At 43.8% G+C, this 16,606-nt stretch overlaps 1 protein-coding gene and 1 long non-coding RNA gene across 2 annotated transcripts in view; both read left to right on the top strand.

The window, feature by feature from the left end:
* The window catches only part of LOC140698694 (uncharacterized), an 88,327-nt gene that overhangs the window by 35,771 nt on the left and 35,950 nt on the right, over positions 1-16,606 (top strand). The window lies entirely within an intron of this gene.
* Positions 1,352-2,410, top strand: LOC102544583 (olfactory receptor 52K2). The gene has a single exon (XM_006219653.2). The coding sequence runs from the start codon at positions 1,394-1,396 to the stop codon at positions 2,336-2,338; it is 945 nt and encodes a 314-aa protein (XP_006219715.2). The 5' UTR covers positions 1,352-1,393; the 3' UTR covers positions 2,339-2,410.

A 16,606-nucleotide genomic window follows, 5' to 3' on the forward strand; every position in this document is an offset into this window, starting at 1 on the left:
TGATATACATGTATATATTGCAGAAGGATTCCTGCTAGTTAGCATCTGTCACCTCACATAGTTACACATTTTTTTTCTGGTGATGAGAACTTCAAGAGCTACTCTCTTAGCAGCTTTCAAATATGCAATACAGCATTGTTAACTATAGTCACTATGCTGTATTTACATCCCCAGAACTTATTTATCTTATGACTGGAATTTTATTCCTTTTGACCACCTTCACCCATTTCCGCCACCTCTGCAACCACCAATCTTTATTTTCATGAGTTCATTTTTTTAGATTCCACTATAAGTGAGATCACACAGCATTTTTTTTCTGTCTCACTTATTTCACTTAGCATGATGCCCTCAGTGTCCCTCCACATTGTCACAGATAGCAGGATTTTCTTATTTGTTGTGGCTATATAATATTCCATTGTGTACATACCACATTTTCTTTATCCACTCATCCATTGTGCTAAGTGTTTTAAAACAGTATCTCAAAAAATCCTCAGAAGAATCTTTTTATGTAGGAACTGAGAAGAAAAGAGAAGGGACTCAGGTCAAAATTTGGGAAACAAATGACTATGCATTTTCAAAGTAAATGATGATAGAAGAGGGGAAAAGGAGACAGAGGGATCCCAGAAGGAAAAAGGATACTGTGAAATTCCAAGAAATTCAGGGGTCAGTCTTGCAAAAAGGTGAGAGTGGAGCATCTCTTCTTCTGAATGTCATGAATGCTAGGAAGAAAAGTAGGTGAAGTTGGAAGTCTATAGAGATGAAAGTTAAAGTTGCTTGAAGAAGAACAATAGGACTTCTCACGTTCTTAAGTTAGCTGGAGGTGGGGCTTTATGGTGAGATTTCTGAGTATCAAATAGGGACCAATTTAACCTCTCCTAGAATCTATAGAACTTGGAGGGAAGTAAATTATTAGAAGGTCCTGGGCTTAATTATTTTTTATACAACCAAGCGTGGCATTTCAGGACGGAGACTCCCCTTTCATAATTGAGGCTGAGATGGGAGGAAGTAGGAGGACAGTGAATGTTTTGGGGTAAGAGTTGAATTAGACAGGTGCCTATATCGTTTATAAAGCTGTCCTTGGCCACACAAAGACCACAGAAAGCTCTTCATCCACTCAGTTCGTTTATGAAGGCTGCCTTCCAGCTCATTTCTATGTAATGTCCTGACCACCACAGTTTTATAAGCATCTGGAGGGCAGAGATGATGTATCATGTTCTACAGTGTATATTAGGATTATTGTCTAATTTCTTTTAAGGTCCAGAAGTAGGATCAAGGGTCAATTCTTCCACATAAATGATCCGAGTTTTAACTTGAACACTGTAATTCTGCTGACGTTGGATACTCCCTGGAGGGGCCCTGTGGAATTAGACAAGAGAAAGAATTCCCAGTGGCCATGTCAGCCTCCAATATCACCTCAACTCATCCGGCAGTCTTCTTTTTGATGGGGATCCCTGGCCTGGAGCACTTGCATATCTGGATATCCATTCCCTTTTGCTCAGCCTATACACTGGCCCTTCTTGGCAACTGCACCCTCCTCTTCATCATTCAGGCCGATACAGCCCTCCACGAGCCCATGTACTTCTTTCTGGCCATGTTGGCAGCCATCGACCTGGTCCTCTCATCTACAGCACTTCCCAAAATGCTGGCTGTTTTTTGGTTCAGACATCGAGAGATCAACTTCTATGCCTGTCTGGTCCAGATGTTCTTTCTCCACTCCTTCTCTATCATGGAGTCGGCAGTGCTGCTGGCCATGGCCTTTGACCGCTATGTGGCCATCTGCAAGCCACTGCACTACACCACAGTCCTGACTGGGCCCCTTATCACCAAGATTGGCATGGCTGTTGTGACTCGGGCTGTGACACTAGTGACTCCAGTCCCCTTTCTGCTCAGATGCTTCCACTACTGCCGAGGCCCTGTGATTGCCCACTGCTATTGTGAGCACATGGCCGTGGTGAGGCTGGCCTGTGGGGACACTCGCTTCAATAGTATCTATGGCATTGCTGTGGCCATGTTTATAGTGGTGTTGGACCTGCTGTTTGTTGTCCTGTCTTACGTCTTCATCCTTCGTGCAGTTCTGCAGCTTGCCTCTCAGGAGGCCCGCTACAAGGCCTGTGGGACTTGTGTGTCCCACATAGGTGCCATTTTAGCCTTTTACACACCTGTGGTCATCTCCTCGGTCATGCACCGTGTAGCTCGCCGGGCTGCCCCACATGTACACATTCTCCTTGCCAATTTCTATCTGCTCTTCCCACCCATGGTCAATCCCTTCATCTATGGGGTCAAGACCAAGCAGATTCGTGAGCGCGTCTCAGGACTATTCCTGAGAAAGGATGTGTAAGTGGACAGTGAGGGACAGGTGGAGAGAGAGTGGGACAGACTGAATGCTGGAGTGGGGGTGAGGGGATGATAGTCAGTAGAGGGCTCCAGAGTTGCCTTGTGTTTAGTTAGTTTATAAGCAAGCATGTGCGTGCGTGTGCACACACACACACACACACATAGAAATAATGTTCTACGTTTAGTTCCTATATGGTCAAAACCTTTTGCTTGTTTGTTTTGAGTATAATTGGGATAGATGGAAACCTTAAAAATAATAGTAAATACTAAAACACATAAACATAGAGTGTAGCATGCCTTAAAAGAAGCTGTTTCCAAAACAAACATCTGCTCATCTTTATTCTTACACAAGGAATGTCACCAGCCAATAAGTCACATATCACTCATAAAGAAGCAATGGCTTTGCTTCCAGTACGAGTCCAATATTATAAGGCTCACCTAGCCGGATGATACCTCCAACACCAGAGCAACCATGATTAGTCACAAACATGAAAGGAAATTTTGTTACCTGATGTATTCACTCATTTGAGTTTAGCATTCCAACAAAGCATGAACACATGCAGCCCATAGGCACAAAATTTTCCCATCACACAGCGAATATGAAATTAGGAAACCTGGTGCTGTAGTCTGGGCCTAGTGACAACACTTCCAGTCACCTAACGAGGACTTCCCAGCATCCTAAATGAGGGTGCAGGGCTGCATGCCATCCCTGAAGTAGCAGGGACAGTGCTTAAGTGTAGGACCCAGTTCAGCTCAGTGATCCCACAACTGCTTCCTTCCTGCCACTCAAAAGTCTTGTGTTACCTTTGCATCTCTTCTCGCTCACACTCTGTATCTAATCTGATAAGAAATCCCACTGGCACATTTTACAAACACACAAAATCTGATGACTTCTCAGCACATACATTCCACCACCTTGGTTATGAGCCATCATCTTCTCTTTTCTGGATTACTGTAGTTCCTCTTTACTTATTTCCTTATTTCGTCCCTCATCCCTTTGTGCTATTCCCATCATAGAAGGCAGAAAAAACTTTTAAAAATACATGTCCACTTATGTTATTTATTTAACTAAAACCCTGGCTTTTATTCTGAGAGAAAGGTCGAACCTTGAAAAATCCTTACAGTGGTACTTACAGAGCCTTGTGTGATCAAGATGTTCTGGTAACCCCAGGAAGGCTGAATATAAATAAAGCTATACCTAGACACATTGAAAAAGTGCAGAAAATTAAAGAAAAAAGTTTGAATAGCTAGGGATGGTGGGGTTCATTATAGTCAAGGGATCCACAATTAGATTGACATTTGACTTCAACATAAGCAGTGGCGGACAGAATGCAGTGGAATTCTATCTTGGAATAGATAAGAACTACCACTTTAGAATTCTAGCACCTGTGAAAATGTCTTTCAACAAAGAAGATGAAAGGATGGGTCTTAATAACAAAAATTGATGGAGTGTGTCACTATTAGGCCTGCACTAAAAAATGTAAATGTAGTTCTTCAGGCAGAAGGAAAATGATCCAGATAGAAACCGAGATGTACGGGTAGAAATAGTTACTCAGAGTCAGAGCATCAGAAGCCATGTTCTGACAGCAGACTTTCTCCCTCAGACTTACGGCCTTGTGAGGTGTTTCCTATGACTAACTGGCAGAGGGAAAAGAACTAAGGCTTGGTTCACAAATGGGCTGGGAGATGTGCTGGTGCTAGCTGAAAACGGACTGCCGCTGCGTTACAGTTGCCGTCACGGTATCCCCACGTGCCGCTGCTAAGTGCTGGCAGTAAACTTGGCACTGCATTCAGTCACCAATATCTGATGGAGGGAGAAGTAACCTAAGGTTCAAATGCACACTAACTACCCAGCAGTAGCACAGGCTGAATAGTTTGTCCGGGACCTGAAACAATAAGGTTGGAGGATTAAGGACAAGCATGTCAGGGAATAGATCTGTTAATGGGGCCATGGGAGTGGGCACAGAGCATTCAGGCCTTTTTCTTCTCACCTAGTGCCCAGCAGAGAGCGCCCGCTCTTAAGAAGGCTCTCACCTACTTGGGATCTCATCTACAGGGGCAGATGACTTACCTAATGAACGTCTGCCAGCTTCCCTCTCTGGCCCCCTAATGCTGGCTCAGTATGTCCATGAACAGGGTGGCCATAGTCACAGAGGTGGAGACTATTCATGGGCCTAACAACATGGGCTGCTCCCTATCAAGGCTGGTCCACTTATGGCCGCTGTTGAATGCCCAGTCTGTCAGCTACAGAGGTGGGTGTCATACCCTCACCCCACCCCATGCCTCCAAGCAGGAGAGCAAATACATCAGACACCTTCCAGGCTTAAGTGGGCAATGATCCGCCCTTGCTAAGTATATTCTTTCTCTACATATGGATTGGCCTTCTTTACTCACAGTACCTTCTCCAGTACCACCATCAGTGTACCTCAGTGTTCCTGATCCATCAACATGGCATACTGTATAACGTCATCTTTAGGCTAAGTGGCTGAAAGGAGGTGCAATGACAGTTTAATGGCTATAGAGGTTACTGAACTTACATATACCTCCTTAGAAGGAGCTGGTCGAATTGAATGCTTGAATGGCTTTATCAATGGTTTAGCCAAGATGTTAGTTTGGGAAGGCCTTGCAGAGCTGGGGAGCTGTACTCCAGAATAAGATATTTTCTAAACCAACATCCAGCATATGGAACCATGTCCCTAATAACTAGAACTCATATTCCAGTAACCATGAAATGGGAATAGGTTTAACTTTTCTCATCATCACTCCCAGAGTTCCAGTTTTGGTATTTAGACTTCCTGTCCTCGCAGTCTGAGGCTCTGTTCAGTTTGAGGGAATATTTCTACTAGAGTTCTGGTTAAACTTCTATTGAGCTTGAAGCCTCAACTACCACCTGGTCTCTTTGGCTTTTTCATGTCAGTGCACTAGCAGGTAAAATGTGTATCTCTGCTGATCAGCTTACTTGACCCTGGTTACCATGATGAGCTAGGACTGTTGCTGCACAGTGCAGGCAGAGAGGAACACACCAGGAACCCAGCGGATTAATCAGCATGTCTGGATTTTTCCATGCTCAGTGGTAATACTGTATGGGCAAAGGAAGCAACTAGCCTGACAAGGACAAGACATAGAACAGTTCAGGCTCTTTGGGAGTAAAGATCTAGTTTACCCGCTATGCAAGCAACCTATATTAGTTGAAAGGGTAGATAAGAATAAGAAAAATCTACGAGTGGTGGAGGAAGAGGAGATGAATATCAAATACAACCTTAGGGTCAGCTGTGACATTAGAGATTATAGCTTGTTTTACTCATTCTCAAGCCATAAATCCCACCAGAAATTGCAGCTGGCTACTACCTCGAAGGGGAATATATAAATGACCGAATTCACACCTTCTATTTCTAGGAAGAAGTGAAAGCATCTTGTTTTTACAGAAAAGCTTACATATTGTGGTGTGAGAGCTGGATATAATGGGTGGCACTGGTAGATATGCATGGTGTAAGGAGTGAAATATATTGAACACTTTGTATACACCACTCTGGGTCTTATCATCGTCATGTGTTCCCTGGACTTTTGTCCATTTGTTTCATTCCAGCCACTGCTGTGGCAACGGCTCTGTGTGGAGCCTACTCAAATTCATGTGGGCTGGGCAGTTCCACACAGTCCTTCACCTCATGCCCCAAAGGCTCATCTCTACGTCCCCACTCTAGGCTTCCTTGTTGACCCTGTCTTAAGGTCCTGTAGAACCTACTTGGTACTCATGTATGGGCAACCGAGAAATAGGACAAGTTAACACTTAATGCAGTCAGCCTTTATCAACAGGACATGGAAGCTAGAAGATAAATTCGCCTCGCCCTATCCCTACTCCAATCAGGTTTTTATAATATGACACCGTTCATGTGCACTTCTACAAGATGCTGCCATGCTGCTAAGCATTCAGTCACACTTGTTACAAAATGGTGATCAGCTTGGTAAAACACCATTACATTGGCTTGCCTTTCTTCTGTACATTACTTCACCTTTTCCTCACTCCTGCTTTCCTGAATTACAATCCTTAATTAAGTACCAGTAAATAAGCTTTTCACTCAGGCTCGCCTTTCAGAGGAACCCAGGCAAAAATAATCAGTTTCATTTCTCAAGCTTTTACTCTAGAATGTTCTTCTATGCAGGTAGGGACTGTGCCTTTCTGGTTTCTGCCCTTTTTCCCCAGTGAAATTTGGCTTGTGTAGCAAAAAGTTAAATATTAGTTGTTCAACATAAGCACAAGTTGAACAAATATTAATGTTGCATTAACTCTATTGATGTAATTTAAAAGAGGTATTTCAAGAATGAAAGAGGCTGAAGGTAGAAATATCGGATGATCCAGGGGCGCTAACCCTGCTTTCTAGCCCTTGATGGAATTGTCGCCTTTTTGACATTGAGTTTGCCTCAGCAAGCCAGAGGGCCTGATTTTACAAACATTCCTTTCAATGATGTACATAAATTAGTTTTGGTGCAGAAGATTTTTCTTGAGTGGTGATAGAATGTCCGAATCAAAAGTTCCAGTGCAACAAGTTTTGAGCTTCCAGATCCAGGGGTATTCTAAGTGTCCCTGGCAGCTGTGATTCCCTCCTTCCCCAAATAGGAACCCTTCTGAGATATGGGTATCCACTTCTTCTCTGGATACTCTTAATCCAGACGCTTAATCTGTGATAAAGTTCTACTTCCAAGGTAGGGGGAAATCATGGTTTCAAAAAATTTATAGTAAATACATATGAGATCTCATTTTTTCTAAATCTGTGACCTGTCAGGAATGCTTTGAAAAATGGATTGCATTAATAAGTTAACTAATGTTGACCTATTTTTGCATTTTTGGATTAGAATCGCTGTTATGTATATATTATCTTTATAATGCACCTTTGGTTGGGCTTACTGATTTTTATTTTGGGGGTACTTCTGTATCCTTTGTCATAAGTGAACAGTGTATAATTTTGTTTCTTTTCTATGCTGCTGTTCTATTTGGACTTCAGGAGGATGTTACCTTCATAAAGTGAATTGTGAAGCTTTCTATATTTAACATATTGTACAGGTGGCTCCCTTTGAAATTCCATCAAAGTTTTTCCATAGAAATTACCTTTTGTCTATGCTTAGTAGTTTTTGCTACATAGATGTTTGAGTGTCTACTTATCATTCATTGACGTAATAACTAATTGAAGAAGAAATTCTGCAGTGCTGCTGTTGAATTGCTGGCCTGCTCCTTTTCTCTCTAGCAAATTAGATAATCTTAGGAAAATAAAAAACAAGACAGTGCTAGTAGGCTACCTCGGGTTCATATAGTTTCAAATCTTTATTGTTTAGCTAGGGAAGTAGAAGTGGTCCAAAGAGAAGGTCTTTTCTTCACATGACAAAGAAATGCCTCAGCTGTGGTCCCCCACATCTAGAATTGTGCTTATGTTCTATGACACTCTCGTTTTAGGATTTTCTATATTGTGTGACTCCTAGCTCCTCTATAATTTCCAGCAGTCTCTAAGTCACTCTAAATCACTCAGTCATGTCACACTTCAAGTCAGCTGATTCTGGTGATGAACTGCTGGCAGTGGCGGGGACAGTAACAGTGTGGTTATCATCAAGCAAGTCATGTTCTTGAATCTGGGCTTGGACATGTATTAAATGTTTATTTTTGAGTAGTTTATTTAATATTTGAAAGACTCCGTTTTTCAAATATAAAAGGGATATGAAAATAGCCACCTCACAGGGATGAAACAAAATGGTAAATTGTAAAGCACTCAGCACTTGGCCCCACATGAAGTTACTTCTCTATAAATCAGCTGGATATATTGGCCTGAGGGTGACGAAGGGAGGTCAGGACCTGAGGTAAAGATTTGGTAATCACCTTCGGTTTGCACTGAGATGGTAACTGAATTTGTGAATGATGAAGGCAGTGGTTAACAACCTGGGCTGTACATATAAATCACCCAGAGGACTTTACAGAAGCTACTCTTGGTGTTTAGAAAAGCAACACAACCCCTGCCCACCCCCACAAGATTCTGAGGGAACTGGTAGAGAGCAGTGGTTCTCAGACTCCAGCCTGCATTGGAATCTCCTGGAGGGCTTGTTAAACCCCAGTTGCTAATCGCTATCCCAAGAGTTGCTGATTCAGAACATTAAGAATGTGCATTTCTAATACTTCTCAGGTGATGCTGCTGATGCAGCTGTTGGAGAGATTCGTGAATTTAGGAATACTCTCCTGGCAGCATAAGCACCCCTGTACTAAGGCGTCAGAGTGAAAATAGTAACTGCGCTCCAGCTGTCCTCATTAGAGATGTCAGCAGTTTTCCTAAGCTCACAGCTGAGGATCAGGAGGATGAGGACGCATTGATGAGAAAAACTCTAAGCCATGGAAAGTGGGTTTTGATATCAAGTGCCGTCAGCTAGAGGAACAGTTTGACCTGAAGTGACTGAATGCCCACCAGTTACACAGTCTGGTTTTGCCCAAACAGGTTTCTGGAGGAAGGGGGATAGCCCTGTAGGAGAAAGCCATGCAACGGAGGGAGTTAGCGATGTTTTCTGCTCAGAGATAAGGGATATGCCTTGTGTCTTCTTGTATAGTAATTAAGGAAAGAAATATTTACTACGTTTCATGTGGAATGGTGTAATATCACTGTTTCTTGAGTTTATTTTCGTTAATATCAAATTTAAGATTCTAGGCCATTTCCGACTGACAAAAGCTGCAGCTTTTTTTTCTCCCCTCGTTGTCTAGTGAATTACACTGTAGTTACAGTCGGAAATACTCAGAGGTCTCCCAATTAAAAAAAAAAAAAAAAGAAAGAAAGAAAAGTAAGCACCCATCTTCAGCTGCCACTTTACCTCTAGGTTAACAGATCCAGGAAGCTCATTGGCTGCAGCCTGACCAATCATGTCCGGCCTCCCGCTCTGACCAATTAGGCTCCGTCACCTTCCTCTTGGGTGCGCCCTCCCAGCCTGCCTGCTTCCCTGCTGTGCACTGAGCTGAGGGGAGGGTTGATGCTAAGTGTTAGCTGAAGAGAAAGGCGTTTTCAAATTAAGGTGCTCTTTTCTGTCAGGGTCTGTTTTTCTCTGCCTTCTTTGAAAAACAGTGAATTTCCTACTGCTTGGCTTCGGGGAGGGGGAGGACAGACAAAATGAACTGAAGAGAGGGGTGATCCTAAGAGATACCTGAAGAGATGGGAGTTACCAAATTTAGATTCTTTTTTTTCTGTCAGGGTCTGTTTCTCTCTGCTTTTCTGCTTCTGCCTTCTTTGAAAAACAATTTCCTGCTGCTTGGCTTCGGGGAGAGGGCCTGGGAAGACAGACAAAATGAATAAGGCGCCTAGATTTTTGTCCCTTTTCTTTCATCTCACTCTTCACAAAACATTTACAAGAAGTCAAGTCTTGGGTTTTCCTTTCATAATGAAAACAGGGAAAGTTGGTACTGAGTAAAAGAAACCCTTTAGGCTGATCAAATACTAGAAACTACCTCTTCAGGGAGTTCTCTCCTCCTACACCTGCTTCCTTTACTTGGCTCATTTGGGCTCTTGGAAAACCTGGGGCGGGAAATAGTTCTCCAAGATGATGCTAGCTAAGGGGCAGAGCTGTGGGCACCAACGCTGCTTCCGTTAGGAAGGGCGTCTGACTCTCCATCTAGAGCCCCTTACAACGGAAGTCTGCAAGAAGGACCTTCTTTGCTTGGGTCAAGCTTTATTTCTAACTCTTGCATAGTCTCTTCAAATTAGCCTCACTGTCCCTGACAAGGGTGGGTTGTGGGCTCTCCTGACTCTTCAGTATCTCACATCAGAGGAAAACTGCATACAGCCCACTGTCTTCCTGGTGCCTTCACTACGCTTACTTTATGGTTAGCTTCTGCCCCAGAGCCACCCAGACCTTTCAGGAAGGACTCGGTGTCTACTCCATTTTGCGTCTAGACCTTTTTGCCTTGTCTGAGATCCAGTTTTCAAAGCTTTTTGGGACACAAGGGCTGCTGGCCTAATTTAATTTTGGTGTTTCTCTCCATGTCTCTTAATCAGGAAGCTTGAAATTGGGTATTGATTCTGATTCCATTTGTCTTGCTGGAATTTGGGGGACACAACACAAGACCAGGAATGACTTTCACAGGGAAATGGACTGCACCCCCATGATGCCCTCTCCTTTCTGCTGTCGAGCTCTCCCTCTTTACCTCTCAGGCTCGGGACTTAGCGTTTTCCTCCTCATAGAAGCACCTGGTTCCTCTCGTGCGCTTTCTTGGCCCCTAGCTCTTAACAGTCCTTGAAATTCTTTAATTCTGTCTGAAGTAGCCTTTATCTTCTATGGCCCTAGGATTTTAGACTAGAGTTAATCATAACAATACTGCTGAAACGACAGTCTGCAACTCTCTTTAGGGTCCCCAGACCCAGGAGTTCGCTTCCATACTTCATGTTCAAACTACAGCTCCTTGGGTTCAAGAATCTCCACCTCAGAACTGTTTTCTGGTAGGGTTTGCTGCTGCTGCTCCCCAGCCTGCAGCTGAGCCTCTCCTTGACCTCACAACTGACTTGAACAAGATCCCTGTCATGTACATGGGCTGGGGGTTGGAACTGAATTAGTAACTGGGATGGTGACACTGACCTAGAAACTTTCCTTCTTCCCTCCTGCTCCTTCTGTCCTCGCAGAATGAAGGACTCCTGACATACAGGAGAAGCTATGAAATGCTTTGAGACACTGTTGATAAGTGAAATCTAAGTTTACTTCCTATAGGACTCCTTTGTCTATTGCTTAAAGGAGATTAAAGTTTTCTCCTTAGTGCATGAGTAGTTGCTGCTGAGGGCTGAGCTATGTCGTTAATTCAGAAGCTCACAGATGCTGTTCATCACTTAATGAGACTTAACCCGCAGGCTTAAATAGCCTCACCTGTGGCTGACTTTCCAGCGTATCGTCTATGCAGAATAGACTCTTCTCCCTATCATGAGCCATCACAACGTGAAGCAGAATATCTTAGGATCCTGTTTGCTATGAACTTAACAGAATTGTTAACTTAAAGATGTCATGGGGCAGACCAACAACCCACTAATGATGCCAATTAGTGTGGGAGTGGCAGCTGCCATGTTGGAGGGGGGAGGGGAGGTGGTCAAAGCCTGGATCAAAGGGTGGGGAGGGAGCTTGGAGCAGGGACAAGGAAGGGGACCTGCCAGGTGCAGGAGAAGGTGCTCCTTGTAGGAGGGTGAAGTAGGTGTTTGTGGCCTCAAGGGCTCCCCTTACAGAATGCAGCAGTGCTATGGGAGCAGGAGTTGCTGCTCAGCCTAACATGTATCTTCAGCAGGCATCCAGACATGACATTAAATCCCACTGGGAGCTTCCTACTTCCTGTTTTGCTAACAGTATTTGAGACAAAAATCCTAAAACGAGCCCAAAGAAACTAAAGGTTGCTGGTTTGAAGGTGTTCACCAGATTTGTGTCCCTGAGTAGATGTTCTCCCAGCGGAAGACTACTCAGATCACCTGGGAGCTTTTTGTTCCTGGTCATGTGATAACTCCTGAGCTGGATTCACCTCAGGGTGCTGTAAGGCCGTCTTTAAAGCTTCTTCAGTTCTCTCATTTGCTGTGTTGTCACTGAGGATTCCAGGATTCCAAGCCCCACCACGTGGGGCTTCCCCAGGGTTTGCATGTTCTATGGGGATATGAAGAATTCTCTTGAGTTGACCTAAATAGGAAGCAATTCTTTTGGGGAATAGGGAGGTGTGGACTCACTGCACATAAGTTATACTGAAGGCCTTTCTGCAGTTGGATACCTGCATTTCCTACATTCCTTACTAACGATTGTGGTTTGCAAGACTTTCCTGAACCCATTCTCCCTAACCCACCTTCAAAAGTGCTTGGTTTCAGGCTATATTGAATTGTAATAGTTGATGATAAAACTCACGATGCACACTATCACCTTGTTTCCTTCCTGTTCCTGGAAGCAGACTTCAGGTTGGCTGCCTTAACTCCAAGTTCTTCACAGAGGTGGTGGCATCAACAGCCATAAGAGCAGGGGGATGTGTGTCCGTGGGGGCTTAATGCTACCTCAGTACAAGCTTTTTCCTTCTACCTGCTGTTAGACTTCTTTCTTGGTTAGAAAAGTTTGTAACATCTCTTCTGCAATGATCACCAGTTAATGCATATTCTTAAACTATCGCTCCAACATGACTGTCAAATAACAAGCCGTGAACATCCATCCCTCTGACAGAGTACCTCTTACAAGCAGTCGTCACCCCACCAATGACTGCCTGACATTCAAAAGGCTTCCGTATCCTTGATCTCAAGAGACAACATTCGGGTTTATCCAGGTTCTTTTAAAACCTTACATTTTGGTTCCTGAAACTGGAACTTTGTTTAACAATCTACAGTTTCCAGAATCGAAAAACTGGTGGTGTGGCATAGGAATCCTGCTCCTGCTTGCTCCTGCTGCTTCAGCAATGTGAGAAGGGCGCCTAATCTCCCTGGTTCCGTGAAGGAACTTTACTCCCCTGAGGGGGGGCAGTATTAGAAGGAACTGCTGACCCTTCTCTCTCCGTGTCTCCCTGGCCCAGCACAAGGGATGCGTATCATCTGTTGAGTGGAGATTGCAAACACCAAATACTACTTGCCCCCATTCTACCGAGTAACCGTCTCTAATCCTGTGGCTCGCTGCAGCCCGCAGGTGAAAAATAGGTGTTTCTTCATGAAGCTGGTTAGTGTCTCCTCAGTCCATCAAAATACCACCTTGCATTGTGAAGCGAGCAAGTAATGACGGCTTTAGATCTTGGTGCCATACTCCATTCCAGTTTAATTAGCGAAACCAATGTTTTCATTCCTGTGGTGATGAAATACGGTGTGTGTTAAAAGCATGGGATTCTGATGTCAGACTACCTGCATTCTGATACATGACTTATTACCTGTGTGTCCTCTGAAGCCACTTAACCTCTCTGTTCCTCAGTATTTCCTTGCCTGTAAAAATCAGGGTAATACACTTCTACTGTAAGGTGGTGAATGGAAACTAAGGCAGCAAACAAATGTGAAGAGCTGAGAAGTGTTAAACTGATGTCAGGCACTAAGATATTTACTTGGCTCCCAGGTCTTAACTGTCTCAGTACTTACAGGAGAAGGAATGTAACTATCACTTAGGAACCCCAGTTCTTCACTCCCACAGTTCACTACACCACCTTTTTTTCCTGGGGAATACCACACTCTTCTCAATATCTTTACATTTCCAGTTTCTTCAATTTGGAAGGTGTCTTTCTCTTTAGGTGTGGTTATGTCCTTCATCACTTGATCATCAGCTCAGATATGTCTTAGAGGAATCATGCTTGAAGTCATGTCTTTATGCGGCCTTTTTCTCCTGTTGGACTATGTTATACTATGAGGACATGTTCACATTTGTACAATCAATGGCTAAAACATTCTCGCAGCAGAAAATACTTCACTATATTGAGGCACAGAACACTCATCAAGGGATCAGAATATGAGCTCACCTGGATGTTGTGGGCTGCAAGTCAAGGCTGATACTAACCGTGTCCCAGATGACAATGTGGGCAGCACTCAGTTCGAGCCGGGACTCAGGGTCAGGACGTTCTGAGGTAGCCACCCTCTCCCTTAGGGACCGGGCCACACTAAGCAGTCTGGACTCTCTTGATGTGACACTGCAGGCCTAGAAAATGCCTAAGAATCCTACCTCAGGAAGCAGTGCTGCATTGTATCACTGACAATGTGGTGGTTACTCTACCAGTCAGCAGGAAAATAGAACCAGCTCACAGAAGTTAGCTGACAGAATTCATAGGATGAATTGGATCAGGAGGAATGACATGGTTAAGGAATTTAGTTAAGCACCCAGTTGGCCTTCTGCTCTGCCTTCCCACAGGATTAAATCCTCATTCAGCAACAAGAGATGGCAAGTTTTTTCCTTGAAGTTCATGAGAAGTTAATGTCTGAGGTTTGTCCTCCCTAATTTCAGAAGATCCATAATCTTCTAGTAAATTCTGACCCAACTGCCTCAATATACATCCAGCGGCTCACAAATACCTTTCAACATTTGCTAATGAAACTGCTGACCCGGCAGGGCTAGATTGTCCTCACCTGCAGCTCCCTCCTAGAGAGCTGATCTGGATCCAGTGTCGCACAAAGATTGTTCTGTTCCAGGCCAGGATGGTCCTTGATGGGATTATCTCAGGATCCTGTGATTTTTCTACCACTTGGGACTGCAGCAAAGCAGTCTCTGCTCCAAGCTCACTGTGCTCTGTAGCCTGAGAAGGACAGATGTAGTCAGCAAACAGCTCAGGTTTCGTGAGTGCTGTGCACAGTCACTTCGGAGTTTCTCTCTAATCAGATGGGAATAGATGTTATCAGTTCTCCCAAATTACCAAACAGCCTTCTTCCCTTCTGCAGGGACCCTCACCAATCGAAAAAATGCAAACAACCAGATCAGAGTGGAGTATTAGCTTGATTGCACAATCTAAATGCCTTTTTTTGTCTCCTGGGGAGGAAGAAGACCAGGAGACCAGCATCGTGCATTTTTGGGGAAATAGAGCAGAAGTTCTCATGGGGACAGGGGAAGAGAACAAGGAACAGGGTTTCTCCCACACGCCTGTCCCCAGGTGTGAATTCTTTCATCTTAACTGTTGAGCTTAATACAGGTAGTAAATCAGGCTGGTCCTTCCGGTGGAGACGACCATCTGACTAATAGGATGGTCCTTATAGTGACATAAGGACTTCACAGGCACCAATCAGTGCTTTCATATTTAGCCTAGTCATGATTAGTTTCATTATTACTGAAAGGCTTTCAAAACAACATTAAACAACTTGGACCAACTGGCATAATGCTGCCTTTTTTGTGCATAGGTCTGGATATTTTAAAGTCCCATATCTCAACCACTGCCCTCTGGATCACAAACCTAGTTGATTTTTTTTTAAATGGTTAAACTCTGAAAACATAATCTTGGCTTAAAATTGATTAAAAAAAAAGATGAAGATCTGGTAAAATTATTTCATCCACCAACTCCTAAAAAGCCTGAATGAAGTCTCTAGCCTTATTCACCACGTGAGACTAAAAGCCCTGGAATGTATGGCTGTCCATTCAGTCTACAGTCTAAAGGGAGGCTTCTAACCCTAAGAAAAAGTTATTTGCTCCAGACTCTCCCTTATCCTGGGAGGTAAGGGTAACTTTTCCCCTTCTTATACTTTAGCTTCAGTCCTTCAAGTTGTTATAACACAGCATACTCAGTGATCATGATTTATGTCTGATATCTGGGGACAAACCTCGGATATCCTATTTTCTAAGTTAACTAATGATGGTGCAGTGCTCTCTCTAACCTGGAATCTGATCACATGTACATCGTAAGAATGTGTCCCAACCTCTAATACATTTTTAAATCCCACAACCTCCCAGAGGTGCTCGCCTCTGCCAGTAACTAAGCCATTTGTTTCCAGGCAGTGTTTATCAATCAGTCCCAGTTCCATCACTTCCCACACTCTCACCTGTGACTAAGATGCTGTGGGAACTCTTACCTTGTAGGTACTTGTCTCAAATGCTGGCTAAATCCTGTCCGGCTTGGGTTGAACTACTTCAAGGGCAGTGTGTCCCTATTACGGAAGCCTGTGTTGGATGAAACTCCTTGGCAGGGATAATAGGAAGATTGCATCCTATGTTCGTGCTTGGACTCAGTAGGTGATTCCCTTACCATAAGCTGAATTTAGAAAGTGACAGGAAGAGAGGACTAGAAACCAAAGAACAAACCCAGTATTTGGATAACATACATAGTATGTTTAAGGCATAAGCTTAAACTGCCAACCTTTTAAAGAAAACAAACAGCTAAACTTAAGTGTCAAGAAAATTGACAGTACTCCTCCCACTTCTTTCTCCACCAAACTAGTAATAAAGAGAATGAGAAAGGAATCAGAAGCTGCAAGCCTAAACGCAGCGGGTATTCTGGGTTACAGGGGTTTAACCTGGATTGAGAGTCCAGGAACAGACATGAGAACAGAAAGGGCTCTGTGTGGACGTGCAAGTTAGAGTAGTTAAGAGAGTGTGTATCACTCAGTTCTCCAGGGAAGCAGGACAAATGGGTGTGTATATAAAAGCTATTATAAGGAACTGTCTTATACAATTAGTGTCCAAGAATTCTGAACCTACAGCTGTCGAGCTGGAGACCCAGGAGAGTAAATGTTGTACTTCCAATCCAAGAGCAAAAGCCTGTGAACCAGGGAGCCTATAGTGTAAACTCTGCCTCTTCTTTGGCCTTGGGCCTGCAATGTTTCAGCTGGAGTCCAGGGACAGGGAGAGACCAGTGTCCTGGCTCAGG

The sequence above is a fragment of the Vicugna pacos genome, chromosome 10 (assembly GCF_048564905.1).
Source record: "Vicugna pacos chromosome 10, VicPac4, whole genome shotgun sequence".
NCBI classification, from domain to species: domain Eukaryota; kingdom Metazoa; phylum Chordata; class Mammalia; order Artiodactyla; family Camelidae; genus Vicugna; species Vicugna pacos.

What these genes read in the sequence shown, in the direction of transcription:
- LOC102544583 (XM_006219653.2), top strand. Translation starts at nt 1,394, where the DNA reads ATGTCAGCCTCCAATATCACCTCAACTCATCCGGCAGTCTTCTTTTTG.